At 45.9% G+C, this 17814-nt stretch overlaps 1 protein-coding gene across 4 annotated transcripts in view; it reads right to left on the reverse strand.

Annotated features, from left to right (window-relative positions):
- GPSM1 (G protein signaling modulator 1) overlaps positions 1-17814 on the reverse strand; it is a 210471-nt gene that overhangs the window by 106547 nt on the left and 86110 nt on the right. Inside the window, exon 1 of one of the 4 annotated variants that reach the window (XM_007060994.4) lies at positions 15039-15171. The exons of the other annotated variants lie outside the window; for them this stretch is intronic. Coding sequence (XP_007061056.2) covers positions 15039-15148 — 110 coding nt within the window. The 5' untranslated portion in view covers positions 15149-15171. Of the gene's footprint in view, positions 1-15038; positions 15172-17814 lie in introns of those variants that run through there. 4 annotated transcript variants of the gene reach the window in all.

The raw sequence follows: 17814 nt of genomic DNA on the forward strand, positions 1-17814 counted from the left end.
CAAAAAAAAAAAAAAAAAAAAAGAAATGTTGCACACTGCGTCCTCCAGCTCCTGGAGTCCCAGGGCGTCGTGGAAATCAGATCAGGGCATGCTCTGGATCACAGGAAAGGGGCCCTCCAGAGAAGGTCATGCTGGAAAGGAGCTATGCGCTTGGGCTAAATGGGTTGGGATTTCAGCAGACTCACAAGAAGGATGCAGGTAGGAAAGAGGAGTATCACTGCCAAGCCTGGTGGGTTAACAAAGGACCAGGAGCTAAGACTCCTTGCTTTTAGACCTGGCTCTGCCACTGATTCACCAGGTCACCTCACGTAAAGCCTGTGGACTGTGTCTCTCTCACGTTACTCATCTGTAAAAGTGGCCTAATGCTGCTTATATATCTGCCTGGATGCCATGTGCCTTAATAAACACTTGTGAAGTGCCATGACGTCCGGAGCAATAGACATTCAAGTGATCCCTACGGTGGCTCTCAGCTTGGAATACAGATTCCAAACTTCCAGTGTGACCTTGGGCAAGCTAGGCTCAATCTACACTTAAAACTGATACCCACATAGCTATGCCCACCAGGGGTATGAAAAAAACCACATGCCGCAGTGACACAGCTCTGCTGACAAAACCCGCAGTGTAGATGCAGCTTGGCCGACAGAAGATGCTTGTCAGCAGAGCTAACGTTTGTGGAGGTGGTGGTCCTACACTGGTGGGAAAAACTCCTTCTGCTGGCATACACATGGGGAGGCGATGCCAGCATAGGCGCTGTAATGTAGACATAGCCTGTTACTCAGCCTCTCTGTGCCTCAGTTCCCCACCTGTCAATGGGGGATAATAGCACCGTCCCACCACACAGGAGTGTTCAGAGGATAGATCCATTAACAGCTATGATTAATGCTCGGGCACTGCACTAATGGAGGCCATACAAGTACCATGGACAGCAAGGAGAAAAGAGAACCGACCGGTGCATCATTCTTGACAGCCACCCTCCAAGGACAAAAAATGCAGATGAGTAAGTTAAAGCCCCCAGTCCTCACACACAGAAGACAACAGGCCCCGGCCCTCTCTTTCCACAAGTTGTGCATCTTCTGCACAGAGCCAAAGGCCCAGCCCCAAGTCCACCAGCAGCAAGGAGCAGTGGGGCAAAGAGCCGCACTGGCCAGTTTTGCAGACGGCTTTCTCTGCTCAGTTCACGGTCAGAAGCTGGGGCTTCAGACGTGCCATAGGCAGCTTCAGTCCCACCCAACACAGTAACCACTTTGCAGCCTCGCTCCATGTGCTTGGTGGATTCTGGTGGTCAATCCTTTGGTCTCTGAAAGACACTGAGCCAGGGACGCACTGCTTGTTCCCTTCTGTGCTACCCCTGCACCGGAGAAGGGGAGGAGGATTCTACTGGTTTGATCTCTGTGCCCCAGAAAAAAAATTTGGGGGTGGGGTGGGGTGGGGGGGGTGCCTTAGGGCAGCAGAAAACCAAAATTTCCACCCTGATCACTGAAACCCAGCAACCAAACAAAGATCCCTTCTCCATCCACCTTCTCTCTCACCTTTCACCATGCAGGGTAACAAAGTGCCACAGAGTTATCCACATATGGTGGCTGTAGGAGCGGGACAGCAAGTTGTAAGCAGGCCATTCACTGTGCCTCACGGAGCAGAAGGCCCATCCTCTCTGGGTTCTCCTCTGGCTGCGGACCGTGAATCACCGAGCGGTCAGCACCAGCTCATTCCATCCAGAAAAGTTGGTCTCATGCTGCCAAAAGAGCTTCCTCTCATGGGCCAACACAGCGTGGAGTTCCGCAGGAGAGACTCCTCTTTGAGCTACCGCCCACTTCCAGCTGCCGCCAACGTGTTCTCCACATGTCCCAAGAAAGTTTTAGATCAATAAAAAATGGGCAAGGGTTGGAGAATCCCATGGAAGACCCCATGGCCACCTTTTCTATTTCTCATCCCCCCTGGGGTACATGGGAGCCCCAGCCTTTCCTTCTTCTGGTGTTTTCCTTCCTCCTCCTTGTTTGCCTTTTGTTTAAAGCACATTCTCTTTGTAAGGAAGGAGTGCGAGAGCAGAGCAGAGGGAGGCAGGGAGGTTAGGTGTAGCCGTGACCAGCAAGGTGGCTCAGATTTGTTCATCACTATCAGCTAAAGATTAACGATGATTTATACCAAATATCATCTTTTTGCTGCCTCATAACTTAACCAAAAGGACCAAAGAACCTAATCACTCCTTCACAAAAACTATAGGAGCAAACACAATGGCTCCAAAAGAGAAAATGCTTTCACACTATCCGAGAATGTACCAGAGCCGGTGGGAGAGCTAGAACGTCCTCTTAGGTACAAGGGCTACATTTGGGATGCTGCATAAGGCATGAAGCAAGCGCAGCGTGAAGGGTTGTTGGGCCATTAGCGGTCACATTACCATGGCTCCCATCAAAACAGTGCTATAATTGGGCTTTCCCACATATCAGATCAAAATATCTGACTAATTAAGGCCAGATTCACTTATCACATTTTCTTGTTCCCTAAAATGGTACATGAGGGATGCTTGGATTTGATTTAAAACCAGTCAGTGAAAACACGTTACTGAATTAAGTGTCAAGAAAAATGTGAAATTATAATAACAAAATTCTATAGATTTAAGCAACAGGACAGGACAAGGTATGGCATAGACAGGTACAGTAGAACCTCAGAGTTATGAACTGACCAGTCATCCACACACCTCATTTGGAACTGGAAGTACACAATCAACAGCAGAGACCAAAAAAATAGCAAATACGGTAGAGTACTGTGTAAAACGTAAACTACTAAACCTTGTCTAGGTTGTAAATTCCTCAGGTCAGGCTGCCTAGATTTTAGGCCCAGCATGTTGCAAATGCTTGGCAAACAAAACAAACAGGACCACCACCACAGCACTTCAGGAAAGGAAAAATCTCACCGAAGCTGCAGAGAAAATTTGAATAAAAGCAGTGCAATCTCCTGGCCCTGTTTGCAATCAGCCTTGAATAATAATAGTTTGATAACACTTTATTATTAAACCAGTTGAGTTATCAGGGGTTTCACAACTGCAAATAAATAATGCTTTGCATTTCCATAGCAGCTTCCAGCCGTGGATCACAAAGCACTTTAAAATCATAACATCTCGCTTTACAGATGGGGAAACTGAGGCCCAGAGCTGTGCTCTGCCTTCAGTGAGTTGGTGGCAGAACCAGGCATAGAACAGCCAGCTGTCCAACTCTCCGATTGAAGGGTAAGTCTCAAGTCCACTCTCGGCAGACTCATTTAGGTGTGTAAGTGGGACCTGTTGGATGCTCAGCTCCTTTAAAAATCTGTCCCTTATTCAAAACTTCCACCTTGCCTGTTGGGTGCTGCTTGGCTTGTCATGCCTCATTCATAATGAATACCTAGCAGCCAATATGCCTGTCTAGCGACTCCGAAAAAGCCATGTCACACACTGAGCTAGGAGTCAGTTCTCTTAAATACCAGCTCTCACTGCAGTGAGAAAAAACTCACTCAGGGAGACAACACAGTGCTAGGGTAGCAACACATTAACCCTTTCCTTTCTGCACGGGAAAGTGAGTGTTATGAGCAGCCGACTCAGGTAGTGCGTTACTGTAAGCCAGGGGTAGGCAACCTATGGCACGCAAGCTAGTTTTCAGTGGCACTCACACTGCCCGGGTCCTGGCCACCGGTCCAGGGGGCTCTGCATTTTAATTTAATTTTAAATGAAGCTTCTTAAACATTTTAAAAAACTTATTTACTTTACATACAACAATAGTTTAATTATATATTATAGACTTATAGAAAGAGACTTTCTAAAATGTATTACTGGCACGCAAAACCTTAAATTAGAGTGAATGAATGAAGACTCGGCACACCACTTCTGAAAGGTTGCCGACCCCTGCTCTAAGCAGATCCATTGCACAGCTTACTCCAAACAGAGCTACTGTGGTTATAAAGCAAGAATCAAAGATAGGCGTGATTAATAGCACTGGAAGCATATACACTGGGAATATGAAGGCTACAAACCTTTTCAGAGGAACTAGTATTTGTTCCTGTTAATGCGATTTTTATGGCTTCAGCGTGATAAACTTAAGACACCGCGTTGAAATGTATTGAATTTTATATGAAAGTAAATATTTCACAGCATCTGTTATGGGCTGGTGTAAATCCTGCCTTCTCTAAGCAACCACAGAGCGAGTTCTAAAGCGCTCAGCCTAACCAGATATTCACTGGTTTGTCTAATTATAGACGAATTAGCAATGCAAGGGGCAGCACACCTTTAAAGAAACTAATCAGGCTGAGAATTAGATCCCATCAGTAATCTGCTCCCTCAGCTTTCAAACGGTTCCTGCGCAAGAGGAGCAGTAAATCCCAACTATTCGTGACAAATTACCAGGCTCAGATAAGAGATGCTCAAACTCTCGGGCTGTGTCATGCTCAGCTACATTGGCTCATGATGGATGAAGATCACATGCCACAAAATGCACAAGTTGGCACTTAGATCCCTCATGCCAAACTATACACCATTCGCAATGAAAGGTCACCACTGAGGGAATGAGTGTAGGGTTTGTGCCCTTTGTTCTTCTGTAAAAAGGAAGCCCAGAATGGGGGGGGGGGGTTTTCCCTCTCTCTATAGAATTTTTTTTTTCCTGTTGGCTTTTTGGATTAGAAAATCAGATCCTGTTTACCCTGGAGAACTCTGGCAGCAGGAGGATTGCTGAGCATCCCATTCCAGTTCTGTTTTAATTCTGCCCTTGCATGGATGTACTACGCTGGTCTTTAATTACATGAGCACATTCTATTGTTTGCTACAGGCATGGTCACTGGCGTCTAAACCCTTCAGCTTCACAGCACAGACCACTTCTACCTGAACTAAAGGGCAACTACTTGCAAAAGTAGGCTAGTTTCCTCTACTTCAGTGGTTTTCAACCTTTTTTCCCATTTGTGGACTCCTAAAAAATTTCGAGTGAAGGCACAGACCCCTTTGGAAACCTTAGACAGTCTGTGAACCCCCAGGGGCCTGCGGACCACAGTTGAAAACCACTGCTCTGCATGGACCAACCCCCCAGGACACGGCACACACTTTAAACACTATTTCTGAGACACCAGTGCAATGTGGATTCCTGGGTTCAATTCCTGGCTGTGGGTGCAGAATGGGTGCAATCTCGTACTTTGAACAGTTGTGACATACAAAGAGCTAAGCAGAAAGCTGAGATACAGTGTAAAGGTAACTGCTGTGTCTTGGTGGAGAGAGTAAAACCCTGTAAATAAATGACAGAGTGGTGTTGACAAGGGTGGAGGTCCCAGTGCCGTCACAGACGAGGCAGGGGTCGGGGCATGCTGCCCCTCCACAACACAGCACAGTTACTCTAAAAAGGCCACGTGGCTGAACCGTGGGTCTGTGATATTGACGGTGTTCTATCCCATGGGGTCCGTTCTGGCCACTTCATTAAAGGTGCCTAGAAAGGGAGCTGAGCTCATTTGACAATCTAGCCTCTACTAGATACAGAGTTCTTTTGAAAATATCTTGTCTATAAGGCCCACGCGTCTAGGATCCCCAAGTGCACCCACCCTGATCCATAGCTAAGGGTCACTAACAGCACTTCTGAACACAGCCCAGAGAGAAGGTGGAGGAGCTGGCTGCAGGAGGGGTAGAGGTTTGTCTCTCTTCAGGAAAAGCCTTGCACCTGCTATAGACAAGAAGCAAGTCCTGGAAGCTTTCACAAATGGCGTGATGGCTCAACCCTTTACAATCTCCTGCTGCTCTTGGAAGAAAAAAATAAAACCAAGGTCCTGCAGCAGCTCACCTTCACAGCAGAGAAAGGACAGGACTCAGTTGTGATGAATAGAGAACACTGAGGATTCTGAACACACGGAGACCATGCGGTTCTCCCGAACTCCCTATGTAAACATCGGTGCTCCCTAAGTCCTGGCCTGCAGTAGTCAGTCACCTTCAAAGGAAGGGGAGGAGGAATCTACAATTGAACATGGAAATGAAAGGCACAAGACTAAACTGTTTTTGTTCCACCCAGTACTTCTGAGCTGCCAAAATCGACCAGCTGTCTGAGGCAGACACTGCATTATATTTCCTAAAGCATGTCAGGAGATGGAAGCTGCACCAGGGAGTGTATGTGGAAGAGACAGGGTGGGGTTTGTTTGTTTTTTTTAAATCTGTTGCTCTGTCATTTGCAGGGGTTCCCTCCGATTGTCCTCAGGTGCTGCACAAATTGGCTTGCCGCTGCCCGAAAAACATTTGCTCAAGCCACAGCTCCTGGAAGTAACACAGTGAGGCAAGGCTCATTGCAGCCCTGTGTGCGAAATAGATGAGAGGCTGCAGGAGAGGGAAAGTGCAGAGCTCCCAAGGTGTTCGCGCAGGCTTCATCTCTCTTCCCTTCCTCATTGAGAGAGGGATTGCTGCTCACCAGTGCTCATTTTGGTCGGTTTCTATCCCCCATTAGCTCCAGAGTACTTAAAGAGCATTCACTTCCATGGCACATTTGCTAACATGCAACAGCACGGGCAGCGGTTGTATTTCATTGCATTTACGCTGCTATTAACAGAGCTGAGTCAGAGGCCAACATTTCAGAGCACAGACAGGGCCCTCTCTGAGGCTTTGGTGCTCAAGAACTCATACCTCTCACCTCCCAAGTTTTCTTCAGGGGCCAGGATTCAACAAACCCCACCCCTCAAAGCAAAACTTGGCCAGACTTTCCCCTGCTTAGTTTCAGCAGCTGACTCTCCGTTCAGACTCTGCCTCGCCCAGAATGTCCCCATCCTTGGGCTAGGCTTCAAGCTCACAATGAAACCTGAAAGCTTGCAGGTTTCAGGCCATGTTTTAGCACTGAGGTTTTGCACAGCAGCTAATGAAGAATACTTGGCACTTCTAGATCTACGTCCATCTGAGGGTCACGAAGCATTCTGCAAAGGTGATTACTGTCATCCTCATTTTACAGATGGGGAAATAGCCAATAACTGCACAGGAAATCTTACGTTCCAAACCAGTGAGAATCAGCTCTTCTGAAAAGCATGTATAATGACACCTTGTGGAAGCTGGCGACAGGGGGTGAACCCAGAACCTTCAGCACCACAGCACAGACCTCTGCCACTCAATCTAAAGGGTAACACCCTCAGCTGTCAAAAGCAGACTATTATCCTCAAGTGGGGGGGGGCCAGTGGTACACACTGGCAGGTATGTTACATGTTTTCCAGTCTATTGAGGTAAAGTCAGATTGCTGAGTTTAATATGGATTTCCTTTTTCTACAGTTAAAACCCCACTCCCACCCTCATATCCACTGATTAAGGTCAAGGGTAGCATCACTTCAACACCTGATATGTACCTTGTTAGGATAACTATACCTGTATTTATGGTGGGACAGATTCACGGACCTGACAGGTCAATTCCCTTCTCTAACTCCTCTCATGCGGCAGGCAGAGAGAGGGTTACACTGTTCTGTCTCCTTGGTATGGATATTTTTTTCAAACAGGGCACTTTAAATTACTTCAGTGAGCATTTCAGAATGGGAGGGAAGGCTTGCAAGGGTTCCTAGGATGTTTTGTCTACAGTGTCAGTACGCTCAAAGGAATTCGTTCCATTGCACTGGACTGGAAACAATGCCTCTGGGATGGTTTTGCCAGAGATGAAGTCGCATTTCCTTTAGCTTTTTCTCAGACCGACTCTTTCCAGCATCCAGAAGGCAAGAGGGGACAGAGAGCGCGAATGGCTTTGCATTGTAATGTTCCCTTGGTTGTAACATCAGTGCACCCTCAGTCTTAAATATTTGTTTTTGTTTTAAGGCAATATGTCATTTCGCAATAAAATAAATTGAATGAAATGTACAATGCACAGCAGAAGTAAACGGATGGATTGTATTGGTAGGCAATTTGCTGGCTGCTCAATCGACATAAGACGAAGATAGTGGATTTAGTGATTATTTATTTTAGACATATAAACCCAGCAGTGAACAGGGACATGCATGTGGCTCAGTTATTACTGAAAATGTTTACACATTGGTTTGTTTTTTTTTTTAAATTAGGGAGCCATAGTGAACATTAAATGGGAGATGCCTAAGCTCAGCCATCTGATCTTCAACAGAAATTTATTTATTAAAGTCCCAGTCCTCCTATAGAATCCAAGTTGGCAGATCTTTCAGCCACACAGATCACCATTACCTTCAGGGGAGGCAAGAGGTTACCTGGAAGACTGGACTTATATTTTCAGCGTGAAATCCTGGCTCCATTAAAATCAATGGCAAAACTCCTGGGGCCAGTATTTTACCCACTGTCTTTGAGCGCAGCTGCTGAGAAATTCAGCAGTGCTAATCTGGGTAATAGGACAACCATGCTTTGGGAAATCTTCCTACTGGAATTTAATGGGGCATCTCAAAAGGCAAATTTTAAGCATGGGAAGAGCACAGTTCCTGTCCCCTAGCACACACCAGGCTGTATTTATTTGTCTTTCCGTTTAACACTAGGTTTGTCCTCTAGGAGAATTTAAATCAAGACTGGATGTCTTTGGGCTTGGTTTAGGAGTTCCCGGGTGAGCTTCTCGGGCCTCTGTTATGCACAGACTGGGTGATCATAACGGTCCCTTCTGGCCTTGAAATCTATGAGTTACAGCAGGGATTTTCAAAAGTGATCAGTGTGCGTAACTCTGCCCCAGTGAGGCCACTGGGAGAACTCCTGTTGGTTTCAAAGAGCGGAGTTAGGCTGAGCAGTTTTGAAAACTCCACCAAACTTCCTGTATCTTAGAATAAATATATTTGGCCAGATTATTAAAATTCTCTACTCCCTAATGGCCCAAATGAACCAGCATGGCATAAAAAGAAGCCCACGGGCATTTAACAAGAGTGAAACCATTTTAATGTACTGCCCTGGATGTCCCAACCCTCAGTTTACCTGGGATTTCTTTTTTCCAATCTCTGGTTTCATTCCTGGGGAGCTGAAATAATTGCCATTATTGAATAATTGTCAGTGAGCACATTAAGTCATTTTCTTTGTTTTTGTGTGCGTCTTTAACAGATGCCCCACAGCTCAAAGCTGGGCACTTCTGGCTGCTGCTACTGTTGGGGAGCCCACTCATCAAAGACGCAGGTTTTAGGCAGGATGTGCAGGTCTGTATTTGGATTCTGAGACCAGCCCATAAAAGGGAAGTGCAATTTTTACACAAAAGGATCAATATTCACTCTGCAGAGGGCTCTCACCTCAGTCCCATGTAAGGGCTCTATGGGAAAGTTCCCACCACATCAATGTGATCAGCGTTTGACTCTTAAAGCGCTGAATAAAAGTGTATAAAGTCTAGTTTACATGGAGTTATTCTGGAAGAGGTCTTCTTGGTTAACTGTTCCTGATTAACTCCATATATGGATGTTCTTACTCCAGAACAACAGTGCCCACAACTGGAGTCAATCAAGAATAGCTATTGTACTTTACATTCACACTCTGCCTACACGTGAAATTTGGTAATTAAGCCCTGAATATGAGATTTAATCTTTTTAGTACAGCACCCTCATTTGATAACTGGGCCTACAGTATTAACACTGGGGACTAAAACCAGGGACCTGCACACCCCAAACTTCAGATCTAGAGCCTCACCTTGCAGTTCTGAATGCTCATAAACGTTGGGAGAAGTTGGATGTGGGTCCAGAGTCCAATTCTGCAGCCTGGGCCCATGTCTGGCCAGCACACTTATTATTTGGAAAGTGTCTTCCTCATCTGGTTATGTTTCCAGTTCCAGAAGGTTCTTTCTTCCTGAGAGCAGGGCCCACTTCATGTTTATGACCACATCAATGTGCGGATTGCGGTGGTTTGGCTGGATTCTCAAAACTTTGAGCCTTCATTTAAAAACACTGGTGTTTGCAGCTCCGCTATGCATGCAGTGGCCCTTCACTAGAGAAACCAAAATCATCCCCCAGAAACTGGGGACGGTCTCAGCCAGTGAGAATGGAATAATATTTCACACTTACCCATCACATCTGCCTACTGCAAAATTCTTGCTCCTTCTTCTGTACCATCTGGTGTGGTCACTCTCAAAGACAATACAAGACTAGATGGGCCTTGGGTCTGATCCCATCTAGCAAGTCCTATGTTCCTAAATATGGGAGGCAGGGAAACATCTTACTAGAGCCAGTGAGGAAATGTTAGACAAAAATGTTTTTTTCCACTGAAAAATGCCAATTTGTCAAAACCAAAATGGTTTGCAAAACGGGATCAGTTCCCGTGACTAAGAAAAAGAAAAAGAAAAAAAGGTTTAAAAACTGATGTATTTTCAAAATGAAAACGCCCAGCTTTCTGGTTTGAAAGAACTTTTCATTTAGAAATTTAAGCTAATTAGGCCACGTAAAAGGTTAAAAACAGAAAAGGAAGAAGGGTTGGACTCAAAATAAAAGGTTTTAAAATGATCAAAACAAAACATTTCAAGGGACCCAAACCAGGAAAGCAGAACCTGGGGAACAGTTCTGAGATTTTGACTTCCTGTCCTGACTCAGGAGGGTAAAATTTTTTGAACTTTCAAAAATGGTCACAGGATGGGGAACCGGGTTCCTGCCCAACACTCCTTCTCATGGCCAATACTGCGGCTGTGACTTGAACCATGCTAACTGTATTAATTGTCTGAACGCTTTCAATTCAGTTCACAGGAAAGCGGACGCAGGTTTGGTTTTCAACTGGTAACCAAGGCCATACAACTAACTCCCCCCTCCAGGCATCCCCTCTCTTCCTCCCTTCCCACCCCACACAAAGGAACCAGCTGAGCTCAGTGAATTCCAACCAACAAATTCAGGCCTGTTATGAAATTGCACATGCTGGGGACTTCAAGGGATTTACCTTTCCCACAAGCCAACTGAAAGGGATTTTTCTTGTTCCCAGAAACACAGAGGAATAGGCTGAGGGGCCAGTCTTTCCTCATTCTAGCTCACCTAGAAATCCCCTCTTCTGCAATACCCCTGCTCTGCCCCAGCCACACCGAGCATGCTACATCTGTTCAGAGGCATGGACTCCGTCTCCGTGACCGCTGAACGAGGGAACTGAATCAGCTACCTAAAAGGTGGTACCAATTTACACCAATGTCTAAGGCTCATATTGTATCTAACTCCATCAGGGCAGGTCAAGCTGACCTTGCCTGCCCTAGTAGCCCAGACGGTTTCTTTAAGAGAATCTGAGTTGGTTTTTCCCCTCTGCCCCAGGCTTTCAGAAAGGGTATTACTGGGCTGGCAAGTGCTCAGCCTTCCTCCTACACATGCTAACCACACAGCCGCAGGGCAGAGCCGCAGTGATGGACAGCTCCGATTAGCATGGGCAGGATGAGGTGAGAAGATACTGCCAGAGTCTTTTCACAGACTAGACTTGCCAGCGACTTGCAGCCAATCCGATTCTGTTCCCTTTCTGTCTCATCTGCTTTTCTTCAGCTCCAGCGCTGCTAAATATTTCAGGCCAACTGAGACCTGTACAATCCTTTTGAAAACACACCCCACAGAGAACATCCTTCTGGGTCAGTCGGGGCCTGATCCAGAGAGGTGCTGGGCAGTCGCGATCCCCCTGGAGATCAATGGGAGTTGCAGTTGCTTGCTCTCTATCAGGATCATTGAAAGGGGTTTGGCTGAGACCTTGATTCTACTTGAGATTCCTTTGCTTCACATTGCAGAGTGAGCAAGAGTAATAGACTCAGAGAGCCCAGAATGACAAGTAAGTGCCTTCCTCAACCTGCCAGGCAGCTAATGCAAACCGGGAGGCCGATACCACTCATGCGTTCCCAGCCAAAGCACACCTTCAATTGCCTATTATTACCCCTTCAGTTGCTCCTTTGGGTTTCGTAAGTGAAAACAGAGCTGGTGGTTTATGCAGGTCACAAAAAACAAACAAACAAAACCCCTCCAGGCAGTTCAGCGTTCCCAGCAGCAGCCATGCAGGAGCAGCCCAGGTCTGGAATGGTAGGAAGGCTGCAGGCTATGACAGATTTTCCCTGGCATAGCTGCAGTACAGCAGATGCATCGGCTCCGTGAGCTGCACCCGTCTTACACTTTCAGGGCTGTTAAAGGCATCATCGAGTGCTCCCTGAAATTTTGGGGTGATAAAATTCTAAAACAAATCCAAAGACCAGATGTGCTTTGTTTATAATAAAAGCTGCCTTTATACCCCGGTTGTTGGTTACACTCCAAACACAGACAAATCACAGAGTTCTCCTGGGCTGTTGCAGATCCAAAAAACACCCAGTTGGATTTCTCTAAGAACAGGCTTTTCCCCTATTTCAAACCCAGGAAATGGAGTTTCCAAGGAGTTCGGAATTGAATACACCAGCCTATCCAGCTTAGAAGCCAGCACCCAAGGACACAGCTCTGCCGGTTCTCTAGGCAAAGTCAGACTCAGACTGGCAAACAAGTCCAAGCTGTGACAATGCATCGTGTTCCTAGGAGACTCCAAGCCAAAGAAAACGCAGCAGCCTTGTGTACAGCCAGGTTATCTGGGTAAACTTTTCCCATGTTGCTAAAACTAGAGCAGCTCCACTAATGCAAACAACAATGGGTTACTTAGTGTAGACAAGGCCTAGCATTAGCTCAACTTGCTCTGAGCAGGATTAGACAAGGTGGAGTTTAAAATACCTTTGGCCAGCCCACGCTAGTGCTCCCACCAGAGGAGCTGCAGAGGTGTTAGTAATGGTGGGAAACTTTTTCCCAAGAACTCTGTGCCAAGAGTTTTATTGTTTTGTTTTTTCTTAAACGAAGCCGATCCTTGCAGACTAGGAGCTGGACCGATGACAATCTAAGGTCAGCAGTAGAGCATAAAATGCTGGTTTTCATTTTTTATGACATTATGGGAAAAAAGATCTATAAAGGCCATATGTTTTAATTTGTAAGCCCATAAATTGAAATGTGGCAGGGCTCCCAACAGAAGGCTCAACCACGGTCTTGCAGCAGGACAGTAAACGGGCAAGACAAGAATTACGCTGTTTTGCTGACCCAATAGAAACAGCCGACTTCGCAAACCCACTGTCTGTTTAATGCTACTTTGGAAGCTCATATTGCGTAGCCACCAGTTGAATGGCATATCCTGGCACTCTAGTGCAACACCGTTTCAGTTCTTGCAGAAAAGCAGCATGTGATGTAACTAGGGGGATTCTCAAGTGTTTTTCTCAAGACCTTTTGGCATCAGCCTACAGTGGGGATTTTTGTACTGGTGTAGCTAGGCCGAGATATCTGCTCTGATGGAAAGCTCTAGTGTGTCCATGTGTTGCACGAGCACCCACAGATAAAATGAATGGTGGCAAGTCACCTTTTACACCAGTGCAGGGCTCCTACATGAGGGGATTTGCACTGGGACAGTGAAAGCATAGTATTACTGGTGCAAAAATCCCTAGGGTAGATAATCACTTAGTTCTGAAAGTCTGGCCTTGGAGACCAGAGCTTGGTATCTTTACACAAGCCTGCAAAAACAGGCTCCGTCCTGCATTTCCACAGGTGACAGTCCCATGGGCATCTATTTTTTTTCCCAGGGAGTCTTCTAGGGCCTAGGGAGAACCCTAAGTAACCCTATTACTCTCCCAAACCCCAATATCACGTGTCAGGCTCCCAGAATTATGATTTTAAGACAATCCTGAGTTTTTGTTTTTTTTTTTAAATTGTGGGGTTTTTATTTGCCTTCTGGTGTTTAAATTTTTTGGGGTTGTGTTTTCATGTTTTCTTCACAAGCAGAAACTTACATTCCTTTTAGATGGAAGTTTCTCATGTAAATCACCTGACTCCAGGAGCTGAGACTTCAAGAAAAACACCAAATATGGTGAGAACTGGCAACGCTGTCTCCCTTCCTATTTCTAGGATAGCTGGGATTTCCCTCAGGCCTCAGTAATGCCTCTCCTTAATCTGCTGTAATGGCTCTTATGCAATGGCAGACACTCCCTCCCCTCTCAGGGATTGAACATGCAGCCTTCCACAAATGCCTCTGGCCCAGGGAGTGGTAGATCCTGAAAATAATCTAAATGGCCTGTAAAAATGGAGAGATCTAAAGCCAGATTCGGGATGCCAACAACTGAATATTGCTCTGGGGACATATATCAGAATGAAAACAGCCTGGACTGGACATTTCATAGCTATAGTTCGGTGTTACCAGCATGGCTAAAAAGTGGATTAACTGGAGATCATTCCCAAGAGCTTTCCTAAGGTTGCTAGTGCAAATGCTGTGGTCACCTCAGGATTTTACAGGGCTCCAAATAAAAGGAATATTAAGACTGCTCCTAACAATAAATCTTTAATCCTGCTCTTCGGAAGAGCAAATAGACAGTAACAGAGCAGCCAAGCAGCAAAGGATCCTCTCTAATTTAGGTGGCTGTTAAGTAGGAACAAACATGCTGTACGTAGTAATACTCAGCTGCTGTGTCTAAGCAGTAGCCATGTCTGCTCTTTATCATACGCCGCGCCACGGTGCTTTAGAACAAGGATTCATCTTTTCCAATCGAGTCCCAATTCAAACTGGGTCCTAAGGCTGTCTCTCACTCTCAAGCTTTGTCTACTTCTTTTCCCATCTCCCTGCAGCTGCGGGATGCCCTGGGCATGACAGAAGCTGTGTATGGTTCAAACCCCAGGTTTAACAATCACTGTTTATTACTTGCCTGCCGGAAGCACGCTCAGTGGCTGCAGTGGTCATGGGTCTCCAAGAATGGACGTCAAAGACACTTCCACAAAGCTATTTTACATACCCTAAGCTCCCCTCTATAAAACTCCCGTGGTGAATTACAATGGTTTCATACAGAATACAGCGTTTTCTAGAGGACTTAAAGCACTGGCCCATATCCCTTACTCTAAGGCTGGTTCATATATAGGATGGATTTGGCAGTCTAGATTAAATAACTGCATCTTCGAAGCCAGGAGGGGTCCTTTTACAACCACTGCCCCATGCAGACATTCGTATCGAACAGAGGAAACCCCTACGAGCAGCCCACATGGGTGGATGGGGAGAAGATACGAAAGACACAGAACAAAAGCAGGCTTCACTCTGAAATACACCTGAGGAACCCAGTTAAAAGTGACGGCAAGAACGAGATGGGTGACACCAATGTCCCTCGACAGCTCCTTACCTTAGCCTGTACGGTCTGTGGGCAGGGGAAGCTGGCAACACACAGGAACGACAGAACTTCCATAAGGATTTAGTGCGCTGGAGGAGCCTGTCTATCTTAATCCAGGGCATTTTGGAAAGGCTGAATTCACAAACAGCCTCTACTATGAGCAGGCTGCTGGGAGCCTTTGAAGAGCAGTTACACCCTCAATAACACTCACCGCTTTAATTGGTACATTTTTTAAAAAAAATTCTGATCACATGTTTTGAGCTGTTACTTTTTTTTTCTTTTCTTTTAATTGCATCCCCAACTGTGTGCAAAGCTAGCCCCAGGCAGCCAGCTCCCGTAGAGAGAGCTGACAGCCTTGACAGATGACTCAGTGTTTGTTTAGAACCAGGTTTGCACAGCGCCTTCTTTCTGCCCCCATCCTAGCCCCCCAGAGGAATGGATTTTAGCAACTGCCTTCTATCTGGGTGGGCAGGTTCCAGAGCTTGAATGACTGACACCTATTGAACTGGTGCATTAAAGAGCCCCACGGCTGGATTTGGATCTCGTGGCAACCTCTTTCATCTGGAATAACTCCACTGATTTCAATGGAGCTACTCTGGGGTCTGCAGCAATCAAAATCTGGCCTGTGTGCTTTACATTTCTGCTTCAATGAAGCAGGACAGTGTCTTGGTCAGTGGACAGGTGAAAAGGAAACTTGATGGGATTCTACCCAAGCCCCACCCACAATCCCTGGGGGATTGGAGCTTGGGATTGTGCGTTGATCTGGGGCAGAGCATCTTTTCCTTTCCCTTGGTCACTGACGAAGACATTGTTCTGCAGCGTTGGTGTAGATGTGTTGGTCCCAGGCTATTAGTACCTCACCCAGCTTGTCTCTCTATCTTCTATTCTCTTTGACCAACAGCAGCTGGTCCATTTTTTGAGCAACTCCAGTCCTTAGATATTCATTAGCTTCTTGGCCACACAACTTGCCTTCAGTTTTTTGGGGAACTAATTTTAAACAAGCCACCAGAATCACGCCTGCAGTATTTGCAAGCACATCCATTTGCGTTCCCCTTTGTCATAAGCAATAGGAGGCAAGATAATGTCCCCCTAAGTAGGCCTTTAACTAGCAAAGCATTTAAATGCATGCATAAATCAGTGGACTACTCACATGCCTAAAATTAAGCATGCATTTTGGAGGATTGGGGCCTCAGTGAAGGACACCACTGCAAACCACAGCCCAAAGTCCTGGAGCCTTAAAATCACCCCTGTGCTGCAGCAAAGTAGTGTCTTATAAATTAAAAAAAAAAAAAAAAAAAAGCCACACAGAAACTCAGTTTCTTCAATAGACTTCACAGGTCAGGACACACCTGGTAGAACACACAGAATTCCAAGGTTCCAAGAGAGAATTTGCTCTATCTGTGTTTACACCATGGAACACCACCTGATTAGGCCATGAGATGACTGCTGATTGGCTTGCTAAGCCAATTCCCCCTTATCTCATCCAGCTCTGACAGACGCATTTGGCAAATGGGATAGAGAACGTGCCTTCTACATGATGCTAATTCCACATTGATCTTCAGAGTGTTATCAGATGCTTTGGCAACAATGGATTATATTCCTGCTTTCGTGCTACAAAACGTGTGCTCAGTAAACAAATAAAATCTGAGAGCCTTCTGTATTTTATAGTCAGATACAATCCCCAAAACAATTCCCTGCTCATCTCTAAAATGTGCCTCTGTGCCAGAGGCTTACTGGAAAATAAATGACTGTTTCCTGATGCTGAATCAGCTGCGATATGAGAGGTTATACACGCAACACACACATCCTCACCAATCTCTACGAGTGGGTCTGATGTGGGCAATACATTTTCATGACAGATGGTGACAAGCACACAGTCAATGTTGGCAGGAATGGCTGCCAGCTCTGTTGCTCTTACAGGAATCAACAAGCTTCCATCCCTACCAGCCCACAGTTGCTCGCTCCATCAGCTTTACTGGCCCCTTATTCTGCCCGTTTGGTACAGCCAACTCCGAAGCCTGCACTATAGGCCACTTCTGTCTTTAGAGACCACAGTCCCCCAAGCTTCCAGTCCAATTCTTCACTGCCAACAATGCTGAAATTTTATCTCAGGGCAACTAAAGTAGGTAAGCTATCCAGAGGTAAAAACACAGTGAGGACAAGGCACTTCAGTGTTACCGTGAAGTAAATTAGACAAAGTCAGCACTCTACTCCTGCCTGGAGTTGGTCTCACCTAGTGTACCTCATGGTAAAACTGAAGCACCTTATCCCTATTGTGTTTTTGCCTTAAGATAATATGACACAAGGACCTCTTGATGTTGACTGCCAGAAGGCACAGGAGTACATACGGGTACCAGGATCCCCAGAGGTTCACCAGAAGAATGGCACGTAGGGTCACACCTGTCATCATAATCATTGTGAGATATATGTATGGAAAATACCTGAGGTGTGATGCATATATGCTGGAAATTATGTTCTCTAGGCCTTGTAATTAAAGGCAGGTCACTCAAAGGTAGCATGTCTGGAGACAAACTTCTGCAGACAGAAGGCAGGAGACCCTTATCTCCCTGGAGACCAATGGATGTTGTGTGTCTCACAACAGAAGTCTATCAACATACTGAGTCAAATGCTAATGAAGAGTTTACAGAGAGACTTCTGATGGAAATTAACAGGAAAAGGTGAACAGAGGGCAGGAGAAACCTATTTTCAGGTGAAGATCAAAGGTCTGGTCTATCTATTTGGGGGTGCAGAGAAACACCCAAGCATCCTTCAGCCCGTGAAGACCAGC

This window comes from Chelonia mydas, chromosome 16 (genome assembly GCF_015237465.2).
Source record: "Chelonia mydas isolate rCheMyd1 chromosome 16, rCheMyd1.pri.v2, whole genome shotgun sequence".
Taxonomy (NCBI): domain Eukaryota; kingdom Metazoa; phylum Chordata; order Testudines; family Cheloniidae; genus Chelonia; species Chelonia mydas.